At 40.6% G+C, this 17,271-nt stretch overlaps 1 protein-coding gene across 1 annotated transcript; it reads right to left on the bottom strand.

Annotated features, from left to right (window-relative positions):
• Nucleotides 1-1,308: 1,308 nt before the first annotated feature.
• Nucleotides 1,309-16,117, bottom strand: PAIP2 (poly(A) binding protein interacting protein 2). Its single transcript, XM_066611272.1, has 4 exons — nucleotides 15,989-16,117; nucleotides 10,297-10,456; nucleotides 5,872-6,051; nucleotides 1,309-2,407 (listed from the first exon to the last, which is right to left on the bottom strand). The coding sequence occupies exons 2-4, from the start codon at nucleotides 10,432-10,434 to the stop codon at nucleotides 2,351-2,353; spliced, it is 375 nt and encodes a 124-aa protein (XP_066467369.1). The 5' UTR covers nucleotides 10,435-10,456; nucleotides 15,989-16,117; the 3' UTR covers nucleotides 1,309-2,350.
• Between the last annotated feature and the right edge of the window lie 1,154 nt (nucleotides 16,118-17,271).

The raw sequence follows: 17,271 nt of genomic DNA, 5'->3' as shown, positions 1-17,271 counted from the left end.
TGTCATCAGTCGTTCAGCTGTCATCAATCATTTTTCTAAATGCCTACATTTTACCTCACTACAGGTTATTTTGCTGTTGGACAGTACAGAAATACACCTTGCTAGACACAGAATTCCAAGGCTTTACTGATGTTATCCCCCAAATTCCCTCATTAAGCAGCTTTATGTAGCTTGCAGTTTACAAAATTAAGCTACATTTTGTAAAATGACAGTGAAAATGGAAACAACAATTCAGAAGGCTAATAAACAGGATCAACTACATGCATGCTGAAACAGCAGAGTTGAGAAATGCAAGTTATGTGGCAGCCTGGCCTACTGCAGTGCCAAGTGCCCAGTATTTACATATTAACTAACTAACCTTCCTTTATTCTTTTCAGCTTTTAATGATAGCTTCTTTAAAGAGCGTCTTTATTTTAAACTCAAGTGATGGCTGCTAATTAACAACAACAACAAACATTTCTATAGCATTTCTGACTGCACAAAATGCATTGGGTGTTCTATTTTGATGTTATCCTTCTAACAACTCTGTAAGATTAGTAGTATAATCCCCATATTACAGATGGGGGCTGAGCCTGCTTATCAAAAACTATGAACCCTACTGAGTTCATAACTGAGACAAAATCCCAACTCTTCACCACTATGCTGCACCATCTGTCTACAACTAGTCAGCCAATACCACCTATTCAACTTAGGGAGCAATCCTAACCAACTTTCCAGCACAGAGGTAAGGGCAATGCAACTCCAAGGTAAGGGAACAAACATTGCCTTACCTTGAGGAGGCCTCCGTGACTGCCCCCCAACTGCAAGATGCAGCACTCACCCCACTGGCACAGCTATGCCAATGCTGGGAAGTTGGTTAGGATTGAACCCTTAATTATATTTTTCTAGAGTTAGAAGTATATAATTGGAATTCAGGGTGACTCTGAAGGGGAACCAACATCAAATCTTTACTGGAAAACTTATTTTTGCTATGCCATACCTAGTAACATAGACACATGCCAATGACTTGATTAGGGTTTACTTGTATGTAACCGAGTGTAGAATTGTCAGTGTTTGAAGAAAAGATAAGATTTCTTTCTAAAGATAAAATTTACAAATAGATAAAAATGTCAAAGAAACTATTTTTAATTTGCTTGCTTTTAGTGCAACCCCTACCAGTATCTACTTAAGCCCACTACTCTCCTTATTTGCTTCAGTGGATGCTACTGGCCTTCATTTTATCCTTTTTAGTCAAATTCATTACCTTCTCCCCACTAAGGCACACAACAAGTTCTGAATAAGAGAAATATTCAGGAGATCATCAGAAAGTCATTTCTACTATTATTTATTTTTTTAAATATTTTTGAAAAAATATAATTTTTTTACAATATTTTCAACTTAAACACTATTCACACTGAACACATACGGCAGCTGAAGCCACCCAAATATGAAGTTTTAAGAAGCCAAAACTTTTCTAGTTGTATTTTAAAAAAAAAGTTGTGCTGTAGACTATTGTGTAGTGATGATTAAACAAAGCAAGGGAAAAGCACCACTCAAATCACTAATGTTAAAGTTTTACAGGTTAACCCAACTTTTATGGTTGCAGATTTTCATTTTCTTGTTTTGTTTTGTTTTAGGCAGTGCCATGTTTCTGGATTTCTGGAAGAAATTGTGATGTACAACCTCACATCACCTTAAATATAAATTCAGAAGTGGAACAGACATTCCAACATGATAACTTGCTCTAAGTACAATTTTATCTGCCGGTCATTTTTTGTTTCTCCACCAGATCCATAGCCAAGATAAAGGACTTTGTACAGGTCTGTTAAAGCCGTTTAGGTATAATACATTATTCATACTTTTCTCAAAAAGAAGAGTATGAAGTTTTGCTTAATGAGAATAGTTAGTAGCAGAACTGAAATTCATCTAATCTGCATAATCAGATAACCTTGCTTTTATTTGCACATTAAGGCATTATTAGGTGCATATCAACACCAACTCTTTAAGTTTTCGTTAAAACAGACCACTCTTTGTCAAAGTCTGAATCCTTCTAAAAATAGAATTGCAAGAGTTTCTCAGAAACTTGGTACTTTTCTCAACTTGACTGGTGCTTCTTACCTCACTGTTTCCTTTACAACAAAAGCCTGGATCCAATTGTATTTTCATTTCATTAACCTCTGACAGCAGTTGACTTAATAACAGTCTCAGCACTTTTATTAAGCATGCAAGACTAACAAAACTTTGGCAATGCGTAAGTGTAACACAGTGACAAGAAGAGAGAGCGTTTTAACAATTAAATCTTCTAATACTGGCTTCACAGTGTGGAAATTGTGCTACATCCACCAAAAGAGGGCCCAGTCTACTCATATATTTAGTACTTCACCCCAGGAACAAATTCCTTTGCATTTGGATTCAGATTACTCTTGACCTGGAGGAAAGAAAGACACAAACAAAATGAAACAAAAATCTTCTACACATCTGTATATGATTTAACAAGAGTTCTAAATAGCAGAAAAAAATTACATAAAAGTAGCAATCTAGTCACTAAGGCAAGCTTCACAATACAAGAGAATTAGGTTCCAATTCTATGCGTGTCTACTCAGAAGTAAGTCCCATGATAGTCATTGGGGCTTACTCCCAGGTAAGTGTGGATAAGATTGCAACCCCAGACCCTAATGTTTAAACTGAAATACAAGCTTCCCAAACAAAAGTGAAACCCAACTGCACAATTCTCAGCTTTTAAATGCAGAGTTTGGAGGACTCTTGGATGCTGAGGGCTATGAATAGTCTCCTCTTCATGAAAATGTAGTAAGACCAGTGGTCTCTCATCTTCCAGAACAGTATTTAGCTAGAGCCACTTACAAATGGTTTATCAACTTGGTACAAGTCTGTTATATCTAAGAGCCAGGACTATGATTTGCAACACAGTGACAACAGAAAAGCCAAGCTTGCAAACTTTGTTAGCTACTTCGTTACCAAGCTTTGTTACTTTATTAGCTAATTCATATTGAACAGCTGAAGATTTTAACCACTGTTCTTGGTTCTGCCCTTGACAACAAATCCTGGAATAGTAAATGCATCAACGTGACAGTTTATATTTTGTTTTATGGCTTCTTTTAAGCAGAGCTAGTTTTACTCAAATGCATTAGAGAGCCAAGACCATGTTTTTAATAATTTTCCACCTGAAAAACTTCAGTCTGACATTGCTTGAAGGAAAAACAAGTACTTAAAATTCATCTAAGATGATGCAAGTTTTCCAGTCTTACACAGGTCTTTGTTTAAATGTGTTTGTTAATAGCTGGAACTTTGAGATTTTGCAGCTACAGAATTATATATACAGGTCCAGCCTATTTATACACAGATTTTTTTTATACACGGATTTGACTCAATACAAATGGCCACTGCAAATGAGAAGGAATGTGCTGATCCCCGGAGAAGGGGAAAAATGCACCCCTTTAAAATCAGCTTAAAAAACTTAACAGTCCTTTAATAGTCTCCTTAATGAGAGAGAGAGAGGGCAGCTGGCTGACAAACCATCAATCCTTCTCTCTCCAGCAGACCCCTTCCTTCCCGCTGAGCAAGTGAAAGAAAGGTGATCATTTTGCATTGGTGAAGGGAGCGGCTGAGTGAAGCGCCTTTGTAAGCTCTTGGAGGACAACTGATTGATGGATCATCCTCTTAATGACTCTTATCTTACATCACAAAGGTTAGCAAGGCTGTTTTTAAATTACTGGAGCAAAGAAACTTTGTTTTTAAAATTGATTGGCTATAGTGTATTTTTTGCCATGAGTGCTTAGAAAGGAATCCATGGGAATAATTAGTCTAAACCTGTACATTTCTGTAGAAATTCTGAAGCAGCTACATGCAGAGCATGTACCTTCATTAATTCCTGACCTGTGAGCTGGGCACACTAGGGTGATTTGAGACTGAGAGAACCTTTGCATCTCATATTAAACAAACACCCCTGTGAGGTTGTTGGGAATACCTCTTTTCAATCAGTCTTCTTGTCAACAGGAAGTCTTCTTGTCTTGTTCTGCTGCGCATGTGTACTGAGAGAGACTGAATGACCCAATGCAAATATATGGTATAATTACCAGCCCTCAGGGGAGCTCACTCATTGCATCCAAGTATTGTCCCAGGTCAGGCCTAAGACTCCTGACTAAAAGTAAGCATGTCTAAGACAGTCTGTAATTTTTTTGCACTGTGAGGTGTTTGTGTTTGCACATACACACATGCACCCATAACAAGGCAAATGTAAAGCATTACAGAAACACCAAAATAAGGCTGCTTGAAAAGAAAAGTGTCACTACATTCAAAATAATTATTAGTACCTTATAATCACATGTAGATTATCTTCGCAAATTTGCAAAGTTTAAATTAGGGAGTCAACATTTAGTCAACTCAGACTGACAGACATTTTTCATTACCTTGTGAAGACTTAAGAACATTTTTAAAAGACCTTACAAGAACTATGGACAACAGACACTATCTTAGAAGAGGTATTTCATTATCCACCACCCATCCCTGGACAAGAGGATTCAAAGACTTCAGTTATGGGTCACATCAGGACATCAAGAACTGCTCCATCTTTTCTCTCATTTTATGTTGCATGCTGTTAAAACCCTGTTTGCACTTGCAGTGACACATCCCAAGTTATTGCTCTGAAACAGTCCTGTGCACAGTAATTTTACAATATAGGTAAGATTTGGTAGAACTGTGTTAGATTCCATAACTGCAGTATGTAAATGCAGAAGTGAACACCTTGAGAAGCTTTTGACTTTTTTTTTTTTTAACTTTAATACTAACTAGGAGGCAGGAAGGGGGTGAACAGAATTTCTAGGAAGAGTCAAGAAGTAAGGCTTTAATCTGTACATATCTTTGCCTCTTCTCATGACCCTCAGAAAGATTATGCAAAAATAAGAGTTTTTAGCACATCTACTAGTCGTCTCCAGCCTTTTTAGATCCACCCTTAATTCTAATCTGCAATACAGGACCTACATTTAAATTTAACTAGTCATACATATCTATCTTCCTTATTTTGTCTCTAGGATGACAACATTCAAAGGAGGACAGAGTTCCTGAAGCTTTAAGAACTGCATAGAAATCAAATTTTGCTATGTGCAGCTTGAAATGCAGCCAAATATACTTGGTCTTTTGCATCAGGTCACCTTTTCTCTATCTTAGGCCGTTTTACAGATTCAAATCCGAACAAGCCAACAAAAGAGAAAGACAGTGGCAATGCCATTGGCACAACTCACCTCCAGTCAGGATACAATACACATGGATGGATGGATGGATGGATGGATGGATGGATGGATGGATGGATGGATGGATGGATGGGCACAACTCACCTCCAGTCAGGATACAGTACACAAGGATCGATAGATAGACACAAGGATCGATCGATAGATAGATAGACACAAGGATCGATCGATAGATACAAGGATCGATCGCTTGATCAATCGATCCTTGTGTCTATCTATCTATCGATCCTTGTGTCTATCTATCGATCCTTGTGTACTGTATCCTGACTGGAGGTGAGTTGTGCTTACCTATCTATACATACATACATACACACACACGCACGCAACTGGAGAATTTATACACTGCGCTCCTAGAGTATTTCCTGACCATATTTCTTTTAAAAGCTGCAATTATATTTGCAACTTGTCAGAACATTTACATAGGATTGTGTTTTATCATTCCAATGCAAAGGACCATCTCCAGCTACATCTGTGCAGCAATATTTTGCTAGACTTTCCAGGAACAAAGCAAGGGAGGCCATGCTTTGGCTTGCACAGCTCCTCTTTTAAAGACTTAGAAAGAACACAGACAATGTTTGGAGAAAGGTGTTTAGCTAAATAAGTTCAGCATTTACAACCAGACACTTACCACCAGATCTTCCAGTGGTGAACTGTCACTGATAACAAGATCATTTAACTGGTCCTGAATTTGATCCATCGTTTGTGGGAGATCTCTGGCTGGAATAAACCATTCGTGCTCTTCCTCCTCCTCCAGCATTTCTTGGAAGCAACGTTCTATAAATTCTTCTTCCCACAATTCCTCTTCAATCTATAATTGAAGGGGAAAAAACATCATTGAAGCACTTGCACAGGGATCAGCTACAGAAAGGGCTATAATTATTACAGTACTAATCAACCTCCTGTTGGCAACCTTCAGTCTCGAAAGACTATGGTATCTCGCTCTGAATGGTGGTTCTGGAACAGCGTCTAGTGTGGCTGAAAAGGCGAATGCGTAAGTGACAATCCCTTCCACACTGGGAGCAAATGCAGTCTGTCCCTGGCCTGTCTCCCTAATCAACCTACTTTATGGTATTCTCATCTTGGTAAAATATGCATTGTCAGAATGGCAAGGATTTTTTTGGGATATGGAAACAAGGAACAGGGCAATTGGAGAAAGATAGAAGCTAGGATTTATTAGCTACGAATAAGCAACAATTCCCTCAATTAAACAAAATTCAATACAGCATTCCTACATCTTTCCAAACAGTAATAGCACCTCCTTTTACTGGACACGTCTCTCTTGTAGGCAAGCTTGCATGTAGCCAGTGGCGTCACTAGGGTTGCCAGTGTGTCACCCCCCATGCAGTGGACAGGGCAACAACCCAGGTGGTGGGCGTGGTGATGTACCATCACTCTGCCCCCACTGGTTTTTTGGCTGTACCTTTTGATAGAAGAAAGAACACATTCTGCATGAAATTATGCATTGATTACACATGATGGTATTATTCTTCCAAATTGTGATTTTAGTGATTTTGGTCACTATTATTATTATTATTATTATTATTAGTGGTGTCACACCCCCCTCCCAGGGTGTCAACTTACTAATACCTTATTGCAGCAGTTCTCAAACTTTTAGCACTGGGACCCACTTTTTAGAATGACAATCTGTCCAAGACCCACCAGAAGTTATGTCATGGTGGAAGTGACATCATCAGGCAAATTAAAATAAATAAGTATAAATAATTAAAGTAAAATAAATAATTAAGTAAGCAGAAGACAGCCCTGTTCCAACAAGTGAATTTCCTCTGTAAAATCAGTAAGGTTTTCAGCCCTACCCAGTGCCCAGTTGAATTTAAGAACTTCTGTTTAAACCAGATCGTTGTCAGGATTCACCTGGCTTATCAGCTGAACCCTCTGTTCTGATCCGTTTTACTGGGGGGGGGGCTGCCTTCAGAAGCATTTGTTGAGCTCCAGTTCCATCGGATCAGGACCATTCTGCTGGCTTCACATTTCTCTTTGCCTGGCCTGACCACCAGCCAAGGCACGGTTGCTTACTCACGAGTAAACGTGACTGTGAGGTTTAGTTTTGCTTTCCATAGGGCTCAATATATTTGTCTGCTTGGAGGGAGGGACTTCCTTCTCAGGCTGCATTCATTGGATCAGGACCATTCTGGTGTTGTTGGATTCCTCTTGTTCTGCCCTTTCTGATGGACTAAGACAAAGTCGCCTACTCATGAGTAAATGTGCGATACATCTCGGTTTCACTTTCCATAGGGCTCCATGCATTTTTTTGTTCTCCTGTTTTTTGGCCATAACTTTTGATAGAAAGGAGATATTTCACTCTGGTTTTTTGGCTTACATTCCGCTGGAAATTCCGCATCCAACGGTATACGACATGACAGTACTACTCCTATAAAATATATAGGCATCCTTCAGTCTCAGAAGACTATGGTATCGCGCGCTGAATGGTGGTTCTGGAACAGAATGTCCTCTCCAGAGCGCAAAGCCTGGGTCAAGTAGATATGGAGGATAGACTGTTTCCCATGCAGCAAATCCCCCCTCTCCACATCACTAAATTGTCCAATGGAAAGGCAGAGGCCAATATAGTTGGTTCCAGAGGCGTCGCAGGAGTTGCCAGAACGTGACCGTGTTCAGCCATGAACTGCCTCAGGGACTCCGGCAGTACTCAGGTGGTACTCCTAACCACCGCAATTTTAACGTGTCACCCCCCCAGTGTGCATCACCTGCACCCCCTAGTGACGCCACTGCATGTAGCCAATCTGCAGCTGCCCACATGTGACACCAATGCATGACAAATAGCATTTCAGGTCCCCTTTTATACTGTACACTTCTAAGAGGAAAAACTAGCTGATGCAAACTCAGGATACTGAGGCAGTGTCATCCAGGCACATAATCCTAGCTGGGTACCCAGCACACATGATAAAACAAAGGTGACATCCTTACTAAAACACAAACCACTTTTGCCCCAAAATTAACACGATCATGGAGAAACAGACTGACGATTGGGAAGAACCTGTGCAGACCACTATCTCCTCTGCATACACAGGTCTTCTGCAATCTGCCGATACCAAAAGTGGCTTTAATTTAACTACCGTAGATTCTGGCCTATAGTACGTGAAATTTTTTCCAAGTAATCAAGCTCAAATTATCACTTTGCCTTATCCCCGGGTCAATCAGAGGGCAGAGCCTTTCAACTCTGAAAAGTTTCCTTTCTCAAACCGCAGACAGACAGGCACCAAGTTTCTCAAGCAGCAGGCAGGCACAACTCCTTAGAAGTAATCTGTTTCTACAGCAATGGTCCAGCCAAAGTTAACCTTTTATTCTCCTTCCTTCTGCTGCAGCCTGGTTCTGCTTTGCAAATGCTTGCAAAGCAAGTCTGTTTTTTGAAACACCAGGATGGGAATCCTCCTTTCCATTTGAAGCAGGCTACAATTCAGTGCGCCATTACTTAAGAGCAACACCCATGGAAAGCAGGTCTACTTCTGAGTAAAAAGGGTTGCAAATATATGCAGCTGCATCTCTCTGCTGTGAATTGAATTGCACACTCCCGGTTATGTGTTATGGATTGTATGTTGTAAGCAGAGCTTCTGGCTTAACACACCAGACCCCTTAAAGGTGGATTTGATTCATGGTTCTGTTGCAGTGGTTCCCAACCTTTTTAACTTGCATATCCCTTGGCAGCCCGTTTCCATAAATTGTACCCTTCATATTAGCAAAATAATACAAGCCCTCATCTCCTCTATATGAAAGCCCAGACTTCAAGTATTTATCACATTTTTTTTTTCTTTTTATCTGTTTGAAGAACTGAAGACTCTGCCTTTGCACTGTTTTGCACCAGCAGTGTGCTGAGAAATTCTGGGTGATTGTTCACTTTCCATATTATGTTTCAGCTTTTTTACTGTGCTGGTTTTCAATCACTGGTTCATACATGAATTGATGACCAAAAACTAGCTACTGATGGGGCTTTCACAGCCAGCTAGCTACCTCCCTTCCAGCCTTGCTCGTCCTTGCAAGGCATTCCTGTTTTGCAAGGCATTCTGGAGCACGACCTGCCTATTTCTACCATTAATCCATTCTTTTTCAAGTACCACTAAAGGTCCTGTTGAGTGTCCCTGGGAGTACATGAATACCAGGTTGGGAGCCACTGTTTTACTGGTACGTAGTTTACAGTGCACTACTCTGATAGTGCTTACAAAAAGGTGATGAAGACCAGAATTTAAAGAATAAAAATATATCTTATGATCTTTTACTATGTTTTTAATAAATTAGAGACTACAGTTTTTAGGTAACAATTAGTAGTGGGTTATTTTTCAGGATCTGGCCTCGAGTAAAATCAGACGAAACTATAGTCAGACACCCCCCTAAGTTTAACCCGACTTATCCGAGGGTCACAGAAAATTCCATGATTGTTGGCTCAAAACCTGCCCTTGACTTATCTATGGGATCGACTTATAGGCGAGTCTCTATGGTGCTCTGAGTTCTCTTTCCATGGTTTAGTTATACAACTTCCATCTCCAACTTCCAATGGTTTAGTTATAGGCTCCCATCTCAAATGGGCCTATAACAGCCCCAATTAAGTTTTTGTAGCACATGAGCCTTGTCAGAATAGGTGGTGGTAATCTTACTTGAGGCAATATCCTGATAACACTTGTGTGCATATATGTCTTTGCCTTAAGTACCATATTTTATTGAACAGTGAAGTACTGCAGTATTACAGTAGGACAAAAAGTGGTTAATAGGCTAAAAATGACACAATCCTGGAAATTTTTCAATCATACATGATTATGCTAATTTAAATACACAGGTATATAATCTATGCAGCATTCTTACTATTATAATTCAGAGGAAATACCAGATTGCACTTAGAAAAAAGAGGCAGATGATGATCAGGGATGTAACTGCAAGGTAACATGGGAGGGGGGTCAAGAAAATGAATGAGGTTTTTTGCTTAAGCAAAATTAACCTCCTCAATTAATCTTGAGAACTGGCTTAACATAAAATAAGCAGGATTCCTTCCATGCAGATATGAAACTGACTACATCTACAAACCCACCTGCCTGTTGAACTCTTCTTCATTTTCCATCCACATGTACTCAGCAAATGGATTATCATCTTCATGAGAGTGACCGTTCATTATCACATCTTCATTGATAATGTTTGGACTAGTACTCCTGCGACTTGGATCTTTCATGGTTGCGCCTTTGAGCTTAAGCCTGAAATACAAAGCATAGTTGTTAAGACATTCAGCTGACGCCTAACCCTGTCTACCTGTAAGCAAGGCCTAGTTTATTTTAATTAAACTTCCTTAAAGTATGCATGCTTATTACTGCAGCTACAAATCACCTAATTATATAGCACCTTCCTAAGCTGTATCTAAGTATTTGTGCAGGCACTTAAAGAAATCCAGTTCTGACTGCTGGAAATTAAGCTAGTTTGGCAATTCTCCTGCTCTGAAACTTGCATTCCCTTCCTCAAGCATCATCCACCCAACAGAGTCATGGTTTTAGTATGAGCAGGGCTGGTAAGAGAGTAAGAATCAAGCAGAAGATTCCAGGGATTTGACAAGGAACTGTTGAAGGTACTGCTTATAAGATGCAGGATAAAAAATAAAATTAGAACCACTTCCTTTTATGATGATTAGGAAAAAGGCAAACTAATGCTTCAGCTACCATTATAAAATACAATAAAAGGAGCCATTTCAAATACAGAGCCAGAGTGAAGGCTCAACACTGCAGCATTGTCATATTTATGTGTATCAGTTTGCTTCACTTGCCAAATAAAAGGTTAAATATTTGCAACACATACACATGCCTACCTTATAGTAAAAGCCACTTAGGTGAAACTGAGTCCTTTGTTCAGTTAGATAATTAACATCTCATTTACAGATGGCAGGATCCCCTAAAACTGTCTAGACCACACTATATTTTTTTATAAGTTTATTCTGGATGCAGACCTACCAGCCAGCTATCAACCAACATCCCGTTTCCAGGCAAATTTATAGAATGAGCAGCTGCTTTCAACTAAAGGCAGAAATGAATACAGCAATACCTTGTACTTTCAGCTGATTAGGGACCAGAATATGGACAAAAGTAAAAAATGGATGAATGTCAAAGCATAGACTTATTTAGGTTGCATATTTATTTTGGTTGGCAAAAACAATTACTAACTATAGAACAAATGCAAATGAGCACAAAACCAAAATAAACAGAAATGAAAGAAAAATAAACATAAGAACAGTGACAAATGTTGTGGAAGGTTGGATGAAATTGGACGAAAGAGAAAAGCACGTGGATGGAATTTGAAATGTGTTTATAACTGAAAATAGCTGAAAAAGAAAAAAGTCAAGGTACTGCTCTACCACCAATTTTTATATATCCCATCAGTCTGATTTTTGACTGTATTTTTGGCAGAGGTTGATGTGGCTTGCATCTCTTATGAATTCTTCCTCCCAGTCTCCCAGATTTACAGTCTTAGGATATTCCTTGATCCAGGCTGCAGTGGTGAGATCTACCAGTTCTATCTTGTGAAATGGACAGTGCAACACTTTTTTTCTGGATAGGGACTTGGTCACCATCATATGTGCATTTATAACTTTCAAGTTATAAAGTTCTACACAAGGCTAACCCTCATTGCTATACCCAGAAATTTCATTTGGTTCAGAATACTGGCTAATCTCCATAATGGGATAGATCTTACATGGTGATGTGAGTTTTCTAGAAAAATTTGAATCTTGACATTTTTCCAGAGCCTGAAATTGAATGAGACTGGACTGAGCATATTTACTTACTTTTAATAAACAAAAACTAAAGGTTTTCAATATTAGGTTCACATGCAGTATAAATATTTTTAAAAAAATTTCCAATAGTGAAAAGCGTTTAATGGAAATATTTGACTAGGAAAATCATAAATTAATGTGGTTTAAGTATTATATTAAAAATACATTCAAATAATAATTTGAAAGCTATTGTAATGGAATATTTGCAAGTATACTCAGACACAATTCAAAAGCATATATCCCACTGCCAGTGGCATTGCAGTTGTATCAAACCACAAAAGTTTTGATTTGTAGCTCAGTCTCTTTGCTACACCTACTAGAAGTGCAGTAGACTTCTTACATTTAGTTTCACTTTAATCAATGTAAAGTACATATGGGGCTGCATTTAATTCTAAGACTTATATAAACATTTTTTTAAAAATGTAATGTGTTTATGTACATTTACATTACATTATGTACATTTACATTAAATGTAGTGTTGGTGAACATGTTGTTGTTGTTGAACACTTGAACATATTATGAACATTTTTAAATTCTTGATGAGGTTGTTTGTATGTCATCCTGCAGTAAGAAAAATACACTTGTTGATGCAACACTTTGATTTTTAAAACAATCCAGCACTAAACACAAAAACAGTGCTAATTAAGTCCCACATAGTTTTCAAACAATGTTGGAAAGTCCCAGGTTGGTCTTGGTTTAAAAAAACAAATTCAGGAGTCAACAATAGTCCTGCAATGTATGTTATGCACTTGTGGTCTAGACTACAGGTCATAACAAAATTCTGCACTATTATAGTTGTGAAATAACTGACAACTATGAAGAAACAAAGTCCTGACAAAGCCTCCCAGAGATGATTTCCCAAAAGCAGGTGTGCTAATAGTTGTAACTGCAACTTAGTTCTAAGTTTACCATAATTCTTATAGATGTTCATAGTGTAAACAAAACCAAATGCTTAGGATTGATGTAGCATTTTGTTCTTTCCACAAACTCGTATGAGAAAGATACGGTAAAAAGGCTGAAAAACTAAGATAACTCAAGAACAGGATCATGCTAGATATTCTAGGCTCTAACGAAAACATATATAATCATTAAGGTCAAAGGACAATTCACCTGATCTCCCTAGATTTTAAAACGCATATTCTTTCTATGATTCAGTGTGGGAGTCTAGGCTGCTAGTCACCTTAGAAATTTCATCATGTTCCTCTCTCCATTTGCAACAATCAAAGGGAGCTGTGTTTAAGTACAGACTTCCCTCTGGCAGGTCTATGTCTCTTCCTACTGGATCCTGTTATACAGTAATTCATGGGATCCTGATGTCAAATGAGATTGTGACCTCACAAACCTCACCTGTGAGAGATGATGTAAAATGTGAGCCTATACCTGTACGTACCCAGAGAACTTCTTCAGATGGGTTTTCTAGGTAGGTTGTGTATTGCTTTATATACTTGTATAATTTAGCTCTCAATCTTAGAACAGGTTTCTCATCAATCTGTGATATTATATGCCATTAGTTCCAGTGCAGTTTGGTTAATGAACTAAGAAAGCATTTAAATATACTTTGGCCAGGGACTGTTACTATACTTTTATCTTGCTCCTCCTTGAAAGAGTTCAGAGTAGTTTACATATAGCTGGCAATGCTGAGGAAATGATTTGCTTGACTTCAGCATAGCAGCATGTTGTGAGTTGGTTTCTCTTATAGAAATACAGCTTTTTCAACTCTGCATGATGAACTATACCTGCCAAAAGTTACCTTTTGGTACATAATCAATGCTTCTTTATAACTAATATCCTACATCAAGTTGTTTCAAACAGTGTTCAGAGCAACTCTTGGGCTCATCATAAACTTATTAAGGGGTCCTCAATGAGGCAGGGTTTTGGTTTACTTCAGGGACAAGAAAATCAAACACTATCTTACATCACTGTCGTATTACAATTCACACAGATCATGTTATATAGGAACAGTGTCCAGCCACAAGCTTCCAAGAAGTGCACAAGCAAGACAAGACAACTATGGCCTTCTCCTGCTACTTACCTCTAGCAACTGGAACTCAAAGGTAGGCAAAGGTCCCTAAACGTGGAGGCTCCATGAAGCTACTTACAGATCACAGATCTGCCTAACTCCCTTTTAAAGCCATCTAAGCCAGTGTCCATCACTATAACTTGAGACAGAGAATTCCATAAATACTGTATTTTGTGAAAAAACTATTTCCAGAGAATTCCATAAATACTTTATTCTGTGAAAGAATTATATCCTATTTTCTCTCCTCTGTCAAGAATCTACTACCCTTCAATTTCATTCATTAACCTTGAATGTTACGTTATGGAAAAGGGATATGCATTCGTTATGCATTTTCTCCATTCCAAGATTTTTATGAATGTCAATCAATCACTAGGGATATAGCCAAGAGCATTTCTTGGGCACCTTCCCAACAGCAGAAACGGTTAGGTGCTGCATTTGAAACTCTTTTTTAAAAGTACCTTCCCCAAAAGGTGCATCAGACTCAGCAGCAGACAAATTAAGATAAATTTTCCTAGTTATGTATTAACCCATTTGCGCCTGGCCTACATATACACATTTGGTCCTTGTTGTGTATATGCAACATTGGGAGGACATCCTCTTACCCAAGCGATGCCCAAGGGTTGTGCAATTCTATGCCAACTTACCAGGGAGTACATTCCTACTGAACACATTGAAACGTACTCCTGAGTGAACGTGCCTGGGCTAGTACTCCAATATACAGTGATGCCTCGCAAGACGAATGCCTCGCGCAATGAAAAACTCGCAAGACGAAAGCGTTTTGCAATTTTTTTGGTGACTCGAAAGACGAATTTTTCTATGGCCATGCTTTGCAAGACAAATTTTTTTGCTTTTTTTTAAATCGTGCTTCGCAAGGCGAAATTTTCGCAATATGAAATGACTTGCGGAACGAATTAATTTTGTCTTGCGAGGCATCACTGTACCTTTTATCTTTATTGGGAATACACATAATTTTGAATTCTTGCCATACAATTAAACAAAAATTTTGAACTTTTTTAACACTGATTTTTAAATTAGTGCTACCCACTTTGGAAGTCTGAGGAAAAAAATGAGACAGAGCTTTAAACCAGACACAACTTTCAGTGCAGGAATAAGCAGCAAGAGAAGGCAGGAGTCTAACGCAGCCGTCTTCAGCCACAGTGCTGTGGCACACTGGCGTGCTGCCGGAGTTTGGAGGAGGGTCACGTATTAGTGGGGTCACTGGGGGATGCGAGCCCCCCCACAAGCAGCATGATGTGCCTTGTCAACTGTCAAAAAACAATGGTGTGCCTTGGCCGTTGCAGTGCCTTGTTGGCGGTCTGGTCTCATGTGAGGGGGCTTTTGTGTGTGTGAGTAAGAGCAAGGCAGGGAGTGTGTGTGCGTCATGGGGAGGTCCTGCACTCTGAGCCCCCCCAGCAGTCTTTCCACTGAACTAACCCCCCAGCTCCTCACAGGGAAGAAGCTGCTGCCACCACCCCACAGCCCAGAGCTGAAGGAGGCAGAGCAACGGGCCCCCCCAACCCAGCAGGCGACACCCAGCCAGGCAGCCCTGAGGCACGAGAGGGGCCCTTCTCCTACACCCCCTCGCGCCAGGCCCCGCCCACTCACGCGCTTTGTTTGCTCCCTCCGAGCGCGCGAAGGCCCCGCCCCCACCGAGAGGAGGGGGAGCGAGGCGAGGTGAAAGCGGCGCGATCCCAGCATGCACCACGCCCCTAATGGACAGGTATGCCTCTCCGGGTACCCGGATGGAAGGGACGCGCACGGCAGCTCGAGCTCCACGGGGGCGGAGACGCCGTTAGTCGCGGCCCGCCGGTCGCCCGCGCCCCCCACGGCCGCCTCAGGGCTGCTCGTCGGCTCCCCTCAACCCCGCCGCGGAGCGAACGGGGGAAGAAATGATGGCGCCTCATAGGCCTCGCGCGGCCCCGCCCCGGGCCTGCTTCCACTGCGGCGCACCTCGAGCAGCAACGGGACAGACTGAAGAGCTCCGAGCCAGCCGCCGTCTCTCGCGCTTCGCTCCCGGGCTCCTCTCCTCCGCGACCCCCTTCCTTCAGAAACACAACAACCAACCCAGGCCGGATGTGAAATCACTCCCCCGCCCGTCCGTCGGCCTCTCTATGGTGCTAACGGAAGTTTCTCGCGCAGCTTCCGGTCTGAGGCGGAACTGCTTTTCGACTCCATTTTCCAACCCAACCTCTGGGCGGCCTTCTCACCATAGAGTGCCAGAGGCTAGCGCGGTACCCGTTGGTGGTTCTGGAGCTGTATAGTGAACGATGCGACTCTGCTCTTTTCCTGAGTCAACCTACATCTAGCCAGCTGGGTCACTTTGTTTATACACACACAGACATACATATACAGTATATTTATGGGTGTGTATATGTACATACACGCGTCCATCTAGGTGGTTTTGTTTTTACACACACAGTGTACATATATACAGTAGAGCCTCCAAAGTTGACCACCTCTCTATAATGACCACCTCCTTAAGTTGACCTAATTTTCTAGAGCCTTCCCCCCACCCGTACGTTGACCACCTCCCTATGTTGACCAATTTCTCCAGTCCCTTGGGCGGTCAACTTATACTGTATATATGTCTGTGTGCGATTATACACACGCGCGCGCGCGCACACACACACACAGTGTGATATTTTCTCTAAACCGTTTTGTGAATTTTCCATTAAAAGCAGTATATAAATACTGTTAATACATATACACACACACAGACACACACACACAGTGTATACCGGCACACACAAAGAATGCAAGCAGTGGGATCATAAGCATATCCTGTACTAATCTACTGAAGTACTGTGTCTAATGAAGTTGGCTCTAGTATGCAAAAATCTATGCCACAACAAATCCTATACAGCTGTCACATTCATATAGCAAAACTAGGAAGATCCTTTCTACTGTACTTCCCTTGTATACATTTGAGATCTGTATAGAAATGTCACTGCCTACTAGCATTTCAGTGCCTTTTGGGCCCACTGTTGGAATTATTCTTTCTCTGTAGCTTTTGGCTTATTGAAGAGAACCCCATGCATCTTATGGAGCTCTTGGATGGTGGTCTTCAACAGGTGAGGTCAGGACCCACAAGTCAGTCATGCTCTCCCCTCAGTGGGTCATAGCAATGCTGCCACTGCCATTTTGCTTTGAGACCCAGGCCTACAAGGTTTTGATAAGCTGGCAGGGGTAGGGAGTCTAAGTGAGCTAGACTATAGCCCACTGTTCACCTGCCT

Source organism: Tiliqua scincoides, chromosome 1 (genome assembly GCF_035046505.1).
Source record: "Tiliqua scincoides isolate rTilSci1 chromosome 1, rTilSci1.hap2, whole genome shotgun sequence".
In the NCBI taxonomy this organism is placed as follows: domain Eukaryota; kingdom Metazoa; phylum Chordata; class Lepidosauria; order Squamata; family Scincidae; genus Tiliqua; species Tiliqua scincoides.
This window is presented reverse-complemented; position numbering and strand designations above follow the sequence as displayed.